At 37.8% G+C, this 13,217-nt stretch overlaps 1 protein-coding gene across 2 annotated transcripts in view; it reads right to left on the bottom strand.

The window, feature by feature from the left end:
* The window catches only part of uggt1 (UDP-glucose glycoprotein glucosyltransferase 1), a 237,291-nt gene that overhangs the window by 156,491 nt on the left and 67,583 nt on the right, over positions 1 to 13,217 (bottom strand). For both annotated transcript variants that reach the window (XM_039760741.1, XM_039760749.1), the window contains exons 9-10: positions 11,040 to 11,140; positions 2,203 to 2,302 (exon numbers count right to left, since the gene is read on the bottom strand). In XM_039760741.1, coding sequence (XP_039616675.1) covers positions 2,203 to 2,302; positions 11,040 to 11,140 — 201 coding nt within the window. The remainder of the gene's footprint in view (positions 1 to 2,202; positions 2,303 to 11,039; positions 11,141 to 13,217) is intronic.

The raw sequence follows: 13,217 nt of genomic DNA, 5'->3' as shown, positions 1-13,217 counted from the left end.
GATTCTTTAAAAAGTTTAAGGAACACTGAAATATCTTCGTAGTACATGTTTAATTATTCAATCCTTCACGCCAGTCCCAGTGAAGAATATAGATTATTTAAATGAAGTTAAAGTTTTACCTGTATAATATAATAAACATATTTTGCTGCATTTCATCTTAAAATGAAAAAATATCGTCATCATATGTAAATACGTGCTTTATAAAGTGGCTCAGGTTGTGTAATATTATAACTGTAGTGCAAGTTTACAGTGAGGTAATTGTACTTAAGTACAAACAGTTCTACAAGGAGCAATGATTGAGTGCATTTAAAGTTATTGGGATTAAACTGTTTCTGAACCGCGAGGTCTGTACAGGAAAGGCTTTAAACGCGTTTTGCGTGGCTGAGACAGCGTGTCCTTAAAGCTGTATACCGATAATTCTCTTTCCGATCAGCTGCTGCTGTGATTCACACTCAGATACAGTGATATAAATACAATACTCCGAGTGGTGCAGTGAGAGGAATATGGAAAAAGATGATCCGCTGTGGCAACTCCTAAATAAGAAGAGGAAGGTGCAGTGAGAGTAACAACGCTAAAGCAGTTATGGTATTTGGAATACTGCTGTTCCCTGGACCATTATATTGTTACGAGTTAATTACAATCAGATGCATTACACTAATAAACAATATGCGGTTAGTTTCTGTGTATTTATAAAGCCGCGTCATGAAAATAATGAGTAATCACACAAGAACAGTACCATTGCTTTGACGCTGGGTGCCGCCAGTCTGCAAAACCGAGCGGAGAACTTGCGTACGACAAGGTATGAGGTACCATGGAAAAGTGCGTGGCTTTACGCCAAGTGTAGGTTTTATACATCGCGATTTGAACGTGGAAAAGTTCTTACACAACATTTCTGTGCGTACGCACCGTTTATACATGAGGCCCCGGGACATTTTAAATCAAAATCTGGTGTCCTCTGCCAGAAAGCTGAAGATGGGTCGTCATTGGATCTTCCAGCAGGATAATAACTCTAAATATAGTATATGGCAAAATCTAAACAAAAATGGCTCAGCAGTCACAAAATCAAGCTCCTCCCATGGCCATCTCAGTCCCCAGACCTCAACCCCATTGAAAACCTGAAAAGGAGAGTGCATAAGAGGGGACCCAGGACGATCTAGAACGATTGTGCAAAGGGGAATGGACAAAAATCCCTGTCTCTGTATTCTCCAACCTTGTGAAATGTTATAGGAGAAGATTAACTGCTGTCTTGTTGGCAAAAGGGGGTTGTACAAAATATTAATAGCAGGGGTGCCGATAATTGTGGCACACATGATTTCATGTAAAAAATATATTTGTTAATGTGGGATTTTTTTTTTCCAAATGAATAAATGTATTTCAATTAAAGGTTTCATTTTTCTCTTTTTAGTTTTCTGAGCCTATATTTTTTTGGGTTACAAAAAAAAAAGAATTTATTAGAAGCCTAAGAACACATTTTAGCCAGGGATGCCAATAATTGTGGAGGGCATGGTGTGTGTGTGTGTGTGTGTGTGTATATATATATATATATATATATATATATATATATATATATATATATATATATATATATACTCACTCATTCTTTTAGCCTCTAAAAAAAGGTAGAGGAAAAGAAAAAAGGCCATTCACAACAAAGTTCTAAATGCAGATGTGAGTCTGGAGGTATAGGTTAATTCAAGTTTATACAAGTACCTTTAAACCCTTTATCCCATTAAAGAAGCAATCTATTCTTCATCACAACAGCCACTTTTCACTGCCAAATGCAGGTTTACCCGGTTCATCCCACATAGGCCTGTCACCTTTTGGAAACTAATCAGACAATGGCTGCATGTAGCTTCTTTGATTTAAGCCTGACTGGACTATGCATACATGCCATAAACTTTAATAATCGTCCCTGGCATGGCTCTATGAATAGATCACAATATCCAGGTTTTAAGTAAGAATCACTTTTTTCTTAAAGTGCAATAACAGAAATAAAATTTAGGATTACATTTGGTATGATGACTCTCCTTATAGCAATATGATTATTTCAACTTTCAATCCAAAATCTAGTATTAAATTTAACAGCAGATGTCATAAAATTAAGAGATTCAACTAAAATGTACAATATTAAAAACATACAAAAATGATAGGAAAAGAAAATATGCTGCCCTTGGTCATAAATTGTTCTAGATTTATGCTTACCTGGCTTTATTAGGGAAGTTCTGGCTTAGATCCCTCATGACCATCAATGCATCAACAGAGGGGGCTGAAAGGATTCGAGCTGCTGTTTGGAAACTTAGGTCTGAAAAGAGTTATTTAAAAAATTATTAAATTATTATTTAAAAAATTACTAAAGCCAAATGTAGACCCAGTAAATGATAAACACAATTTTATAAAACTCATTTTATAGTAACCCCCTCCCCCCAGTCGCAATCCCCAAGGCTGTAAATGTGTTTTATGTGAAAACATCGGTTAAGGATTTAAGAAGCTTTCCTACTGTGTGTTCCACTAAAAATAAACACAAGAGGAGTAAAGTAATCCCTCCTCGATCGCAGGGGTTGCATTCCAGAACCCCCCGCGATAGATGAAAATCCGCAAAGTAGAAACCATATGTTTGTATGGTTATTTTTTATATATTTTAAGCCCTTCTAAACTCTCCCACACTGTTAACATTATTAGAGCCCTCTAGACATGAAATAACACCCTTTAGTCAAAAGTTTAAACTGTGCTCCATGACAAGACAGAGATGACAGTTCTTTCTCACAATTAAAAGAATGCACATATATTTTCTCTTCAAAGGAGTGCGCGTGTCAGGAGGAGAGAGAGAGAGAGAGAGAGAGCGCTCGCTAAGGAAAGCAAACAATCAAAAAATCAATACGTGCTTTTGTGCTTTTAAGTATGCCGAAGCACCGCAATAAAGCGGCATTTTTTAGAGGAGCGTCCGTATCCTCTAGGCAAACAGCCTCTGTGCAAACAGCCCATCTGCTCACACCCCCTCCGTCAGGCAGAGAGAGTGAGAGAGACATAGAAAAGCAAACAATCAAGCACCGCGCGGGAAGCATATCGTATATCATTGAGGAGTTTTAGTTAATACATAATACATGCTCTGATTGGGTAGCTGCTAAGCCATCTGCCAATAGCGTCCCTTGTATGAAATCAACTGGGCAAACAAACTGAGGAAGCATGTACCATAAATTAAAAGACCCATGGTCCGCAGAAATCCACGAACCAGCGTAAAATCTGTGATATATATTTAGATATGCTTACATTTAAAATCCGCGATGGAGTGAAGCCGCGGAAGTCGAAGCGCGATATAGAGAGGGATCACTGTATACAGAATATAATGATACATACACAAGAGGGGAAAAAAAAACAATCAAGATGATGCTAATGATGATGATGATACAAAGCTATACAACTTAAAACGTACACTTTGAAATAAGTTTTCTTCTACAATTTGACAAAAAGCTTGTAACAAGTGCAACTATTGTCCAGCAGCAAATGAAGAGGAGTAACTGTAACTAACAGTGTTAGGTTTAGAAAAGATGCTGTATTTTTTTTAAAAAGAAAGAAAAAAGAAATTCTTGCAAATACTACAGCCAAACTACAAGCACTACAGCAGGTGGTATTTGTTTTCAGAATACAAATAAATAACAATTATCACCATGTTGTGATGATTTGTTAACAACATTTACTACTGACTTTTCCCTAGCGATGATTTAACTCCACTGACTTTGCATTGACTCAAGTTTGGCAGAACCACAGAAACAGTGAAACACATTGAAGTCAATGGGGAAGGGGAAACTCAAGTAGCTTTGAGTAGATTATAATGGTGCAATGGTCTTTTACGTGTCCCTGAGGGCTGGGGGAAATGTCTGTTAATTATGCTGGATCTATTGTTGTGGCCAAAAATGAGCCTCCTTGAGCTAGGCATTGGGCGGCATTGTCACTTTCTTGAGTCCTCTCAGTTGTAGAGAAAATGCACTTTCACATAGTTGACTCATGTATCATGGTAACCAAAACATTAATAAGCAATTGATTATGTGATGTAATCGTGTTAACCCATCTGAGATGCTCGCCTCGTAATCTGGATTGTGTAGGCCAGCCCCTCTACAGTAGGACAGTTCCATACAGCAGCATTTTTCAAACCATGCACTACTTTTAAATCTTTATTTAATCAGTGAATGTCATGGTTGTGTACTTCTATGAATTTTTCCTCAACTACTGCACTTCAACCTCCCATTCTGTACCAATACTGAAAGTCTATTTAAAAAAATGTGATTGATGGTATTCTTCTTTTTGAACATGTTTTTTTTTTTCTTCACAAAGATTTCTTATTGCCACTACAAGCAAGAACCATGAACACTGATACCCAGGCATGAATCAGTGTCTCTCTCCTCCAGCTCACACTTGACTGTCCTTGCATATCCTTTTAACCTGACAGGTTCTTTCCTGCTGTGACTGACATTACTGAACACTGTGCCCCAGATGTGTACTGGTGTCTGTCTTCAACAGGAGGCTAGGGATCTGCACTGGCAATCGGAAGATTGCCGGTTCGAATCCCATAAATGCAAAAAGAGACTCTGCTCTGTTGGGCCCTTGAGCAAGGCTCTTAACCTGCAATTGCTGAGCACTTTGAGTAGTGAGAAAAGCGCTATATAAATGCAAAGAATTATTTATTATTATTGTTTCACTGTGGGTGATAAAGAAAAATCTGAAAACTATTGGAGCTCTACTCATTTCAGTTGAGTAAAAAATGACTATCAATTCACTTGAAATGGCATCACAATATTTTTTAAACATCATGGAAAATAAAATGTATATATAGCTTGTGAACATGTGAAGTGGTGCATATCAGACTGAGCAATAAAGCCACGAACTAACAGCACAGCAGTGGACTGTGGCTCATTCACAAAGTTTTCAAATACATGGCAGACTTGACAATAAAAGCAAATGCAAGAATACAGCGTGGATTTTCTTAGTGAAAATTGAAGGACAGGTGCAATGTAGTACTTTATTATAAATGAGGCACCTTTTAGAGGATGAAAATATGAGTAGAGTTATAATAATAATTATTAATAATTATTTACACTTATATAGTGCTTTACATAGTGAGTGGGGATCCCAATACAGCAACCACTAATGCCAAAATCGATCTGGATGATGTGACGGCAGCCATTTCTAACCTAGTACACTCACCACACACTAGTTGTTAGGTGGTGAAGAGGCGAGAGATAGTTAGCCAATCAGACACTGGGGACTATTAGCGGGCCAGAATAACAGAAACACCATACTCTTTACGAAGGATGCCCAGAGAAGTTTTAGGACCACAGAATCAGGATCTCGGTTTTACAGATCATTCAAAGGATGGTACCATTTTTACAGCATGGTCTCCCTATACTGCACTGGGATGTTGGTATCCACATTCAGACCACAGGGTAAGTGCCCCTAATGGCCTCAACAATACCTCTTCCAACAGAAACCCACGTTTCTCCTGGTTGGTCTCCCATCCAAGTACTGGCTGGGCCCAAACATGCTTGTATTTCAGGTAGATCATCATGTGGCATGGCTGCCTATATTGAAATGAAATGCATATATTGAATTACATGCACATACAATTGCAGGTGTTGAATTACGTACATGATTTAATGGCAGATGCATACACATGCAAAGAAAAGTGTTTATTCTTGTATTTGTATACTTTTCATGTGTGCTGTGTCTGTGAAATCACTGCAAGTGAGCTGCAATCATTCTTGGGTCGCTCCTTTCACAATGTGCCATCTTGCATGGTCGCCTTTCCTCATATAAAATGGATACTGGCTGTGTCCGTCTAATACTGAGAGATTTGCTGCTACATCAGAAATTTGATGCACATTGTGCAAAATTTCATCCTGTGTTAAGAGTATGGGCAGATACATTGATGAGCAAAGAATCAACATTGTATAATTGGATAGGGGGTGGTCCCATCCACAATTAGCTGCTACAGCTCTATGATGTTATGCTGGCCTTTTAAAGCATCATAGGGTGCTGGGGAAAAAAAAAAAGTTTGCATAAGCCGGCAGTACTGCTGAGTTTTCAGGAAAACACTTGGTTGAGCAAGGTCACTGACAAACCTAGAAAATTCCATGCAAAATACACTTTGGCGATTTCACCGATCAACACACTTTCAACCAAGTAGTGTTACAGATGAGGTAGTTAGGCTTTAGTTAGTCTTTATACTTTACAGAGGGAAATAGTTGCATGATGATTTCAAATTGAATTACTCTTTGGAAAATAACCTGAAAACATTATTTATTTTGTTTACAAATTAAACTTTAGAAGTGTACATCCCTACCCTTAACTCTATTGAGAATTCACTAAACCATTTAATTATTTCTAAAATATGACAAACATGGTGAATAATGCTATTACCACCGGTCAATTATTTAATATACTAAACTGTGCATAACTTATAATTAGCATCCAAATTGCTAAACATAGTTGAACAAAATACAGCCCAGCAGGAGGTGATCAAAATCTTCATCATTCTAAGAACCCCGTGTACAAGGACTTATTTGGAAACATGAAAACAGATCTCAGTCCTGGAAAGGTATTTTCTCTAATTAATTAGTAACCATTTTGGAGACAAACCAAGACTTAGTTAAAAAAGGTTGAATTAAATTACAGCTGCAGGATACAGGATATTAAAGTTGGAGCAAAAAGTATTGTGAATAAACCAGAAAACGAGATCTAGATATTAAAGCTAACAAATTATCATGATAATCAGAAAATGCTCTTGCTAAGTTTAATTAACACTAGAGTTATGAAAGCCTATGAAAAAACTTGTAATTCCAGCCCATCTTAAATCCCTTTACACCTCTCCATCAGCATCTTTGGTCTTGTAAATGTGTCGGTCAAAACAAGCAGCCTGCTATACCACATCCCCCTCGCCCACGACCCCGCAACCCCCCCAACCCCCCGTTGCAGAAAGGGCAAAAATTTCTCCCAGCTCAATCCTTCATTATCTTGGGGTGAAGTGCAGGAATTTCAGAGGGTAAATATTATTTGGAACACATGCATTTCATGTGTGTTCAGTGTTTACAACAATCTATGTAAACACATTGTTAAAACAGAAACGTTTTTCATGTTTTAGTAATGAATGAGAAAATGTAGACATGAAGCATATAATGCGTGAAGCCTGAAGTCCAAATATCAAACAAACACTTTCACAAAACATGCAAGTATAATACGCAAGCCTCCATGGTGCAGCAGTAAGAACTGCTGACTTGTAATCAAAAGGCCTCCGGTTCGATACTGGCTGCCTTGAAAATTTACCGTTTTGAGGAGTGAGCTGCTCTTATTGTTAATATTATACAACTAGCCAATGCCCGTAATAGGAACGGAAAACAGTGAGAAAGGAATTCAGAAATCAAGAAGAAAGAAATTTCTAAATTGGCCCTAGTGTGTGCTTGGTGTGTGGGTGTGTTTGTGTGTGTCCTGCGGTGGGTTGGCACCCTGCCCAGGATTGGTTCCTGCCTTGTGCCCTGTGTTGGCTGGGATTGGCTCCAGCAGACCCCCCGTGACCCTGTCTTTGGATTCAGCGGGTTAGAAAATGGATGGATGGATGGATGGAAGAAGAAAGAAATACTTCTTGAAAGATGCAGTTGTGAATAGGTGTTTTGCTGGAGACAACAGATAATGAGTCGAAAGATCTAACCCTAGAAAAAGCCACGTACAACTGACCGTGGCTGAAGACTGATTGTTGTAGATTAACGCAAATCTTTGCAAACTTTTGTCCTTGGGACTTGATAGTCATGGAGAAGGCGAGTCAGTTTGTGTCAAGAAATAACCCACTGATAGGAACAGGCAGTTTTCGGATTCCGGAATAGAGATGATGTTGTACAAAAACCCGTCGACAGAGAAGATACTGTCGTTCATTTTATAACAAAGGCTTAGGAAACAACTGTCACAGTATAACGAAAATAGCAAGGAGCAAAACCAATGCCAATTGTCGAGAGAGTACCTTCCTGTAGCAGGCTACAGAAAAGACTCCCAGGTGCACACATGGCCGAAGTGAAAGGTCACGTGGTCAAGCTAGATATAGGGCGGTGACATGACACCAATGGGGTCATGAGAGAGGAACAGGGAATGCGTTAGTCCGAAGGAGGAATAGGAATCGAGAAAAGTGGTGTGGGGATGTATGGGAGGCTGCAGTCAGCGTGGGGAATGAGGAAAATTAATGTTCTCTTCGTTCCCTTGTACTAATTCATGTCTGATGTAAAAGCATGCTTTGCTGAGCAAAACAGAAAAACATTTGTCCAAAGGATTCAAAGTCTAAGCATTCCACACATGAGTCTGCCTTATCACATTTTCCCTTAGCTTACATCTGAACGCCATAACAAAAGGGGCCAAGAAATCAACTTGCACAAGGGGCGTTGAAGGGGCTCCAGGATTGTGTATAATAAACGTATTGACTGTTGCATTTCATAATGATATTAAATCACGCATTCTAGGGGTATAAAAACTTGCCCCACCCAACAGAAGAGCCCGGACACTGTCATATATATTGATTGTCTGTTTTTCTGAAACTCTTCTCACTGTGACTCTGCAAAATAAAACTGCTTTATAAACACACCTGCTGTCTAGTCTGAAGTCTTCGTCCACAGGAAGGGTTTGGAAAAGGAGGAATAGGAATCGAGAAATGCCGTGTGGTCTGTGTGTGGGGGGGACCAGTTTTAAAGAGGAAGCAGGATGAACCAATAGGAATCGAGAAATGCCGTGTGGGGGGACTGGTTTTGAAGAGGAAGCAGGATGAACCAGAAGAGAAATATATATAAGAGATAAAAACATACATTTGATTCGAATCTGTAACAGCTGGTGTAAATGTATGGTATTTGTAAAAGGTAGCAGTTTTTTTTTCACTTTTATTCTCTCAGTCACAATCACGATTTTCCCCTGATCTTGCCCAGTCTCCACATTTTGGTGCATGGTGGTTATTTGAAAACAAACAGAGTCAGATCAGATGCTGATACTGAAAGTTAGGGTCAGATCAGGAGGGGGAGAGGGAGAGCATGAGCATGATAGAGAATACAATTGAAAAAAGTACCATAAACTTACACACGATCTGACGTTGTTTGTTTTCAAATAATATTGCATTAATGTGATGATGTTTTCTGATTGATACTATTCAGGTCATAAAATGATTTCTTCAAAATGTCACATTTGTTTGTATCTTTCTTTTTTTCCCTGGTGGTGAGCTGACATCATGGACCAGAACACGTGAGCTTATTCATTGTGAGCAGGAATATGCAGGTTGCCGGTTGCTGTGTGCTACAACATGGCGGCGATGAACGTACATGTACTGTACAAGGCATGCACGGGTCCACTGAGAAAAGAACAGTGTTCTTTGCTCACCTTGCAGAGGAACTTCGTCGTTTCTTCTTACAAAAAAAAGGTGATGGAAAAAGAAAAGGAGGATGCAACATCGACAAGCTTCTGTTCCAAGACCGCCGCTTCCCCCGGGAAAGCAACCTCAGCCAGTGTCAGGTGTCCCTTCAATATAACAGGAACCACAGCATAGAAAGAAGTGTGTACATTGCAACAGGTACACATGTCGTAAATGTAGGAAGGACGGTCCTTTGGTGTGTAGGAACTGTTAACATTTGAATTTGATGATTGCATATAGCATTAAACTGACATCTCTGTACTATTCTTTCGTCTGCATGTCTTGCGGTACAAAAGAAACACCACCATGCACCAAAATGTGAAGACTGGGCAAGATCGGGGGGAAATAAAAACTTGATCACTGATTACAACTGCAAGAAGGTATGCGAATGAATATGAATAACGTTGCATCAGTGCCACAATATTTTCCGAAATGTACTATACAGGTCATAAAGTTAATATTTCCAAATATATATGCCTATGTCTCTGTTTTTTTGTCAGTGCAGCTTTGACATCATGGACCATAAGGTGCATACTAATTCAGCGTGAGCAGGAACACTCTGAATAAAACTGAATAAAAAAATTTCAAGTGACAATGAGATACCAGGAAGGCATAATACACCAGCATGTGTGTTTTAGCTTTTATCCCTCCAGATCAGATGATTTCCAGTTCCATTGTCTCAAAACACCACTCACAACTACAGTTATTCCCAATTTCAAATAAAAAATGTCAGATAGGGGTGGTGGTTTGGGCATTTATCGTGATCGTGACTGAGAGAACAAAATTGAAAAAAACAAAAACACACAGTATTATAAATTTACACCGGCTGTTACAGAAACAAATGAAATATATGTATTATTGTATAATATTAACAATAAGAGCAGCTCACTACTCAAAACGGTAAATTTGCGAGCCAGCCAGAATCAAACCGGCAGCCTTTTGATTACAAGTCAGCAGTTCATACAGCTGCACCACGGAAGCTGGCTATTGCACCTTTTGTGAAAGCATTTATTTGATATTTGGACTTCAGGCTTCACACATTATACAGTCTGTCATTTATTACTAAAACATGAAAAATATTTCTGTTTTAACAATGTGTTTACATAGATTGTTGTAGACACAAAACACACATGAAATTCATGTGTACCAAATAACAATATATTATTTACCCTCTAAAACTCCAGCACTTCACTCCAAAATAATCATGGCTTGAGCTGGGAGAACTTTGACCTTTCTGTAGTGGGGGGAGTTGGGTTGTTGGATGGTATAGCAGGCTGCCTGTGCTGACTGATACATTAACAAGACAAAAGACACTGACGGAGAGGTGCGAAGGGATTTAAGGTGGGTCGGAATTACAAGTTTTTTCGTAGGCTTTGGCAATTCTAGTGTTAAGAAACAAAGTTCATGTTTTGCAGAGCAGGGATTACTTGATAGGAGATGCTGCTTGGGAAAACTGAGGTACTGTAGCTTGGGGAGAACCAGAATTTAAATAACAGAATATGGCAACTTCAATGAAATGGGAAGGAGTAAAAGAAAGAAATTTAAATAATGCATTTTCTGTGTTTTATTACATTTTGCTATACTTCTAGTTTCCTAATATAAACCCTAAACATACCTTGCAGCTGCCAAACTTTGAGTGGTGCCATTTCATTGGTGCTTTCTACAAGATGTTTTCTGAGCTCTTTCAGCTGCTCTACAAGATCAGGATATAGAGTCCTAGAAAGAAAAAAAAAAGGGTAATGTCAAATTAAACTTTCACAAAATCATCTTTTTTTAAGTTTTTTTTTTTTTTTTTTTAAAGCTTAGGTTTACTTTACAATGAATAAACTGCTTCTTATACTCCTCATCCATTCACAGAGAAAAGACTGAAAATTATTTATTAAATGCATGTTTTTTGACAGCTCTCTGTAAAGTAAATTTGATTTTAAGTGTAGTAGGACATTCTCTCCCCTTTATATTTTAATGGAAGGGTTAGGATATTTTCAAATGAGCAAGAGAAGGCGGCATGCTAGAAATGCAGTGTAGGTTAAGACCATAAATAGTTCATTAGGCATTAGTATCTATTAGAATAATTCAAATAAAAAAAAATATCTTAATAAGGTCTAAGGAGGGGACCTTCTGAAAACATGCAAACCAGTTTAGTATGTGCCTGATGAAATCATTAACAACTAGAACCTCAACTCAGATATATTTAGATAGACAAGAACAATGTGTGAGATGGGCAATTTTGAGTTGCACCGTGGATTAGCAAATATTTCTCACAAACTGATGAAGAGTTTATTTTATTAAGATTCAACATCCATTCATTATCCAATTGAAAAGTTTCATTTCTAAAAAGCTGTCTTGGACTGTCTCCTGACATACGCTTTTGAAAGCATTACTTTAGATTGGGTATATTAAAGTATCTATATTGAACCAAGATTTTTTTAAATTCTTCAATAGATATTGATGGTTAGGAAAGTTGGTCAAAAATCCTTTAGTCTCTACAGTGGATGTTTATATTACACAACTTTTAGTTATGGGACACAGCAGACTTACTGACTGAAGTTGCTGATGTTGTCACTGGACCATACCAGTTTAAACACATATATATACATATACATACAGTTATATCATTCTTTTGTAAGGGTACAAAAGATAGTAACACCTCAACCTTAAAATATCTTCTGCTTTGCTACCATATTCTATGTGATTGATTTTAACAGTAGTTACTAGTAACTAGTGCACAAAGTGACACATACGAGCACAATTTAGGGCAGAATTATCTCTTTATTGCTAACAAAGCAGGCAAAAGTGAAGTTTCTTTCTGACTCCTATCATCGCAAACATATGTATGTTTGCAACCAATTAGATTAATTAATTAGTAAAATAATCTGAACATATATTATTTACTTAAATTGAAGTCACTGGGCTAGAGAATAATAACAACAATAATAATAATAAAAATGTAAATGCATTGGCTTCAACCCCAAATTGTGAACAAGTAAATCCATTCTGCTCTATGAAAGGCATTTCTGCATACAGAAAAAGCAAGATCTTAGGAAGTACTACAAATGTGGAGGTATATATTTCGTAGAACTGATATCAAAGACTTGAAAGTAATTGTCTGCTTTTAACAAATCCAACTATAATTAGAACATTTTTATGAAAACATGCAATTCACCCTAACAAAGCCCATTAATCCCATTTGTCTAATTTCTGAAAAGTCACATCAATTCAGGCTTTGAAGATCCCCAAAACACAAACACACTATTTGGTAAGTAATTCCACATGTCTATCTATGGTATTCAAAAGAATCTTTCAAAATTTGTGCAAAGTTTCCCCTAAAAAGTTTTCATCTGTATTCTCATGTTCATGAAGATGAGCTAATTTTACATTTTACATCTGGGATGCATAGTACTGATCCCCTTCACAATTCTAAATACTTCAATAATGTCACCATTTAATCTCCGATTGCTTAAACTGAGAAGCCTCAACTCCAACATTTACTCATACTTCACAGTCCTGGAATAAGCCAAGCCACTCTTCTCTAGACCTTGTCTAGCACTGCTGTCAGTTTTGAATTATAGAGGTTAAAACTGCACACATTAATCCAAATGAGACCTCACTAGTGTATTATATAGGGTAAGTATAAACTCCATTCACCTACATTCCACGCATCAGACTATATATCCTAACATCCAACTTCTTTAACAGGTTTGACCACCCAAACCCACTCTCACCTCTGAGTACCGCACCCTCCACCAATCCTTCTGCGGATACTAACATAGGAGAGACATCCGCACCCACAATT

The sequence above is a fragment of the Polypterus senegalus genome, chromosome 1 (genome assembly GCF_016835505.1).
Source record: "Polypterus senegalus isolate Bchr_013 chromosome 1, ASM1683550v1, whole genome shotgun sequence".
Classification (NCBI taxonomy): domain Eukaryota; kingdom Metazoa; phylum Chordata; class Cladistia; order Polypteriformes; family Polypteridae; genus Polypterus; species Polypterus senegalus.
The sequence above is the reverse complement of the archived record's forward strand: the minus strand, read 5'-3'. Positions and strand labels throughout refer to the sequence as shown.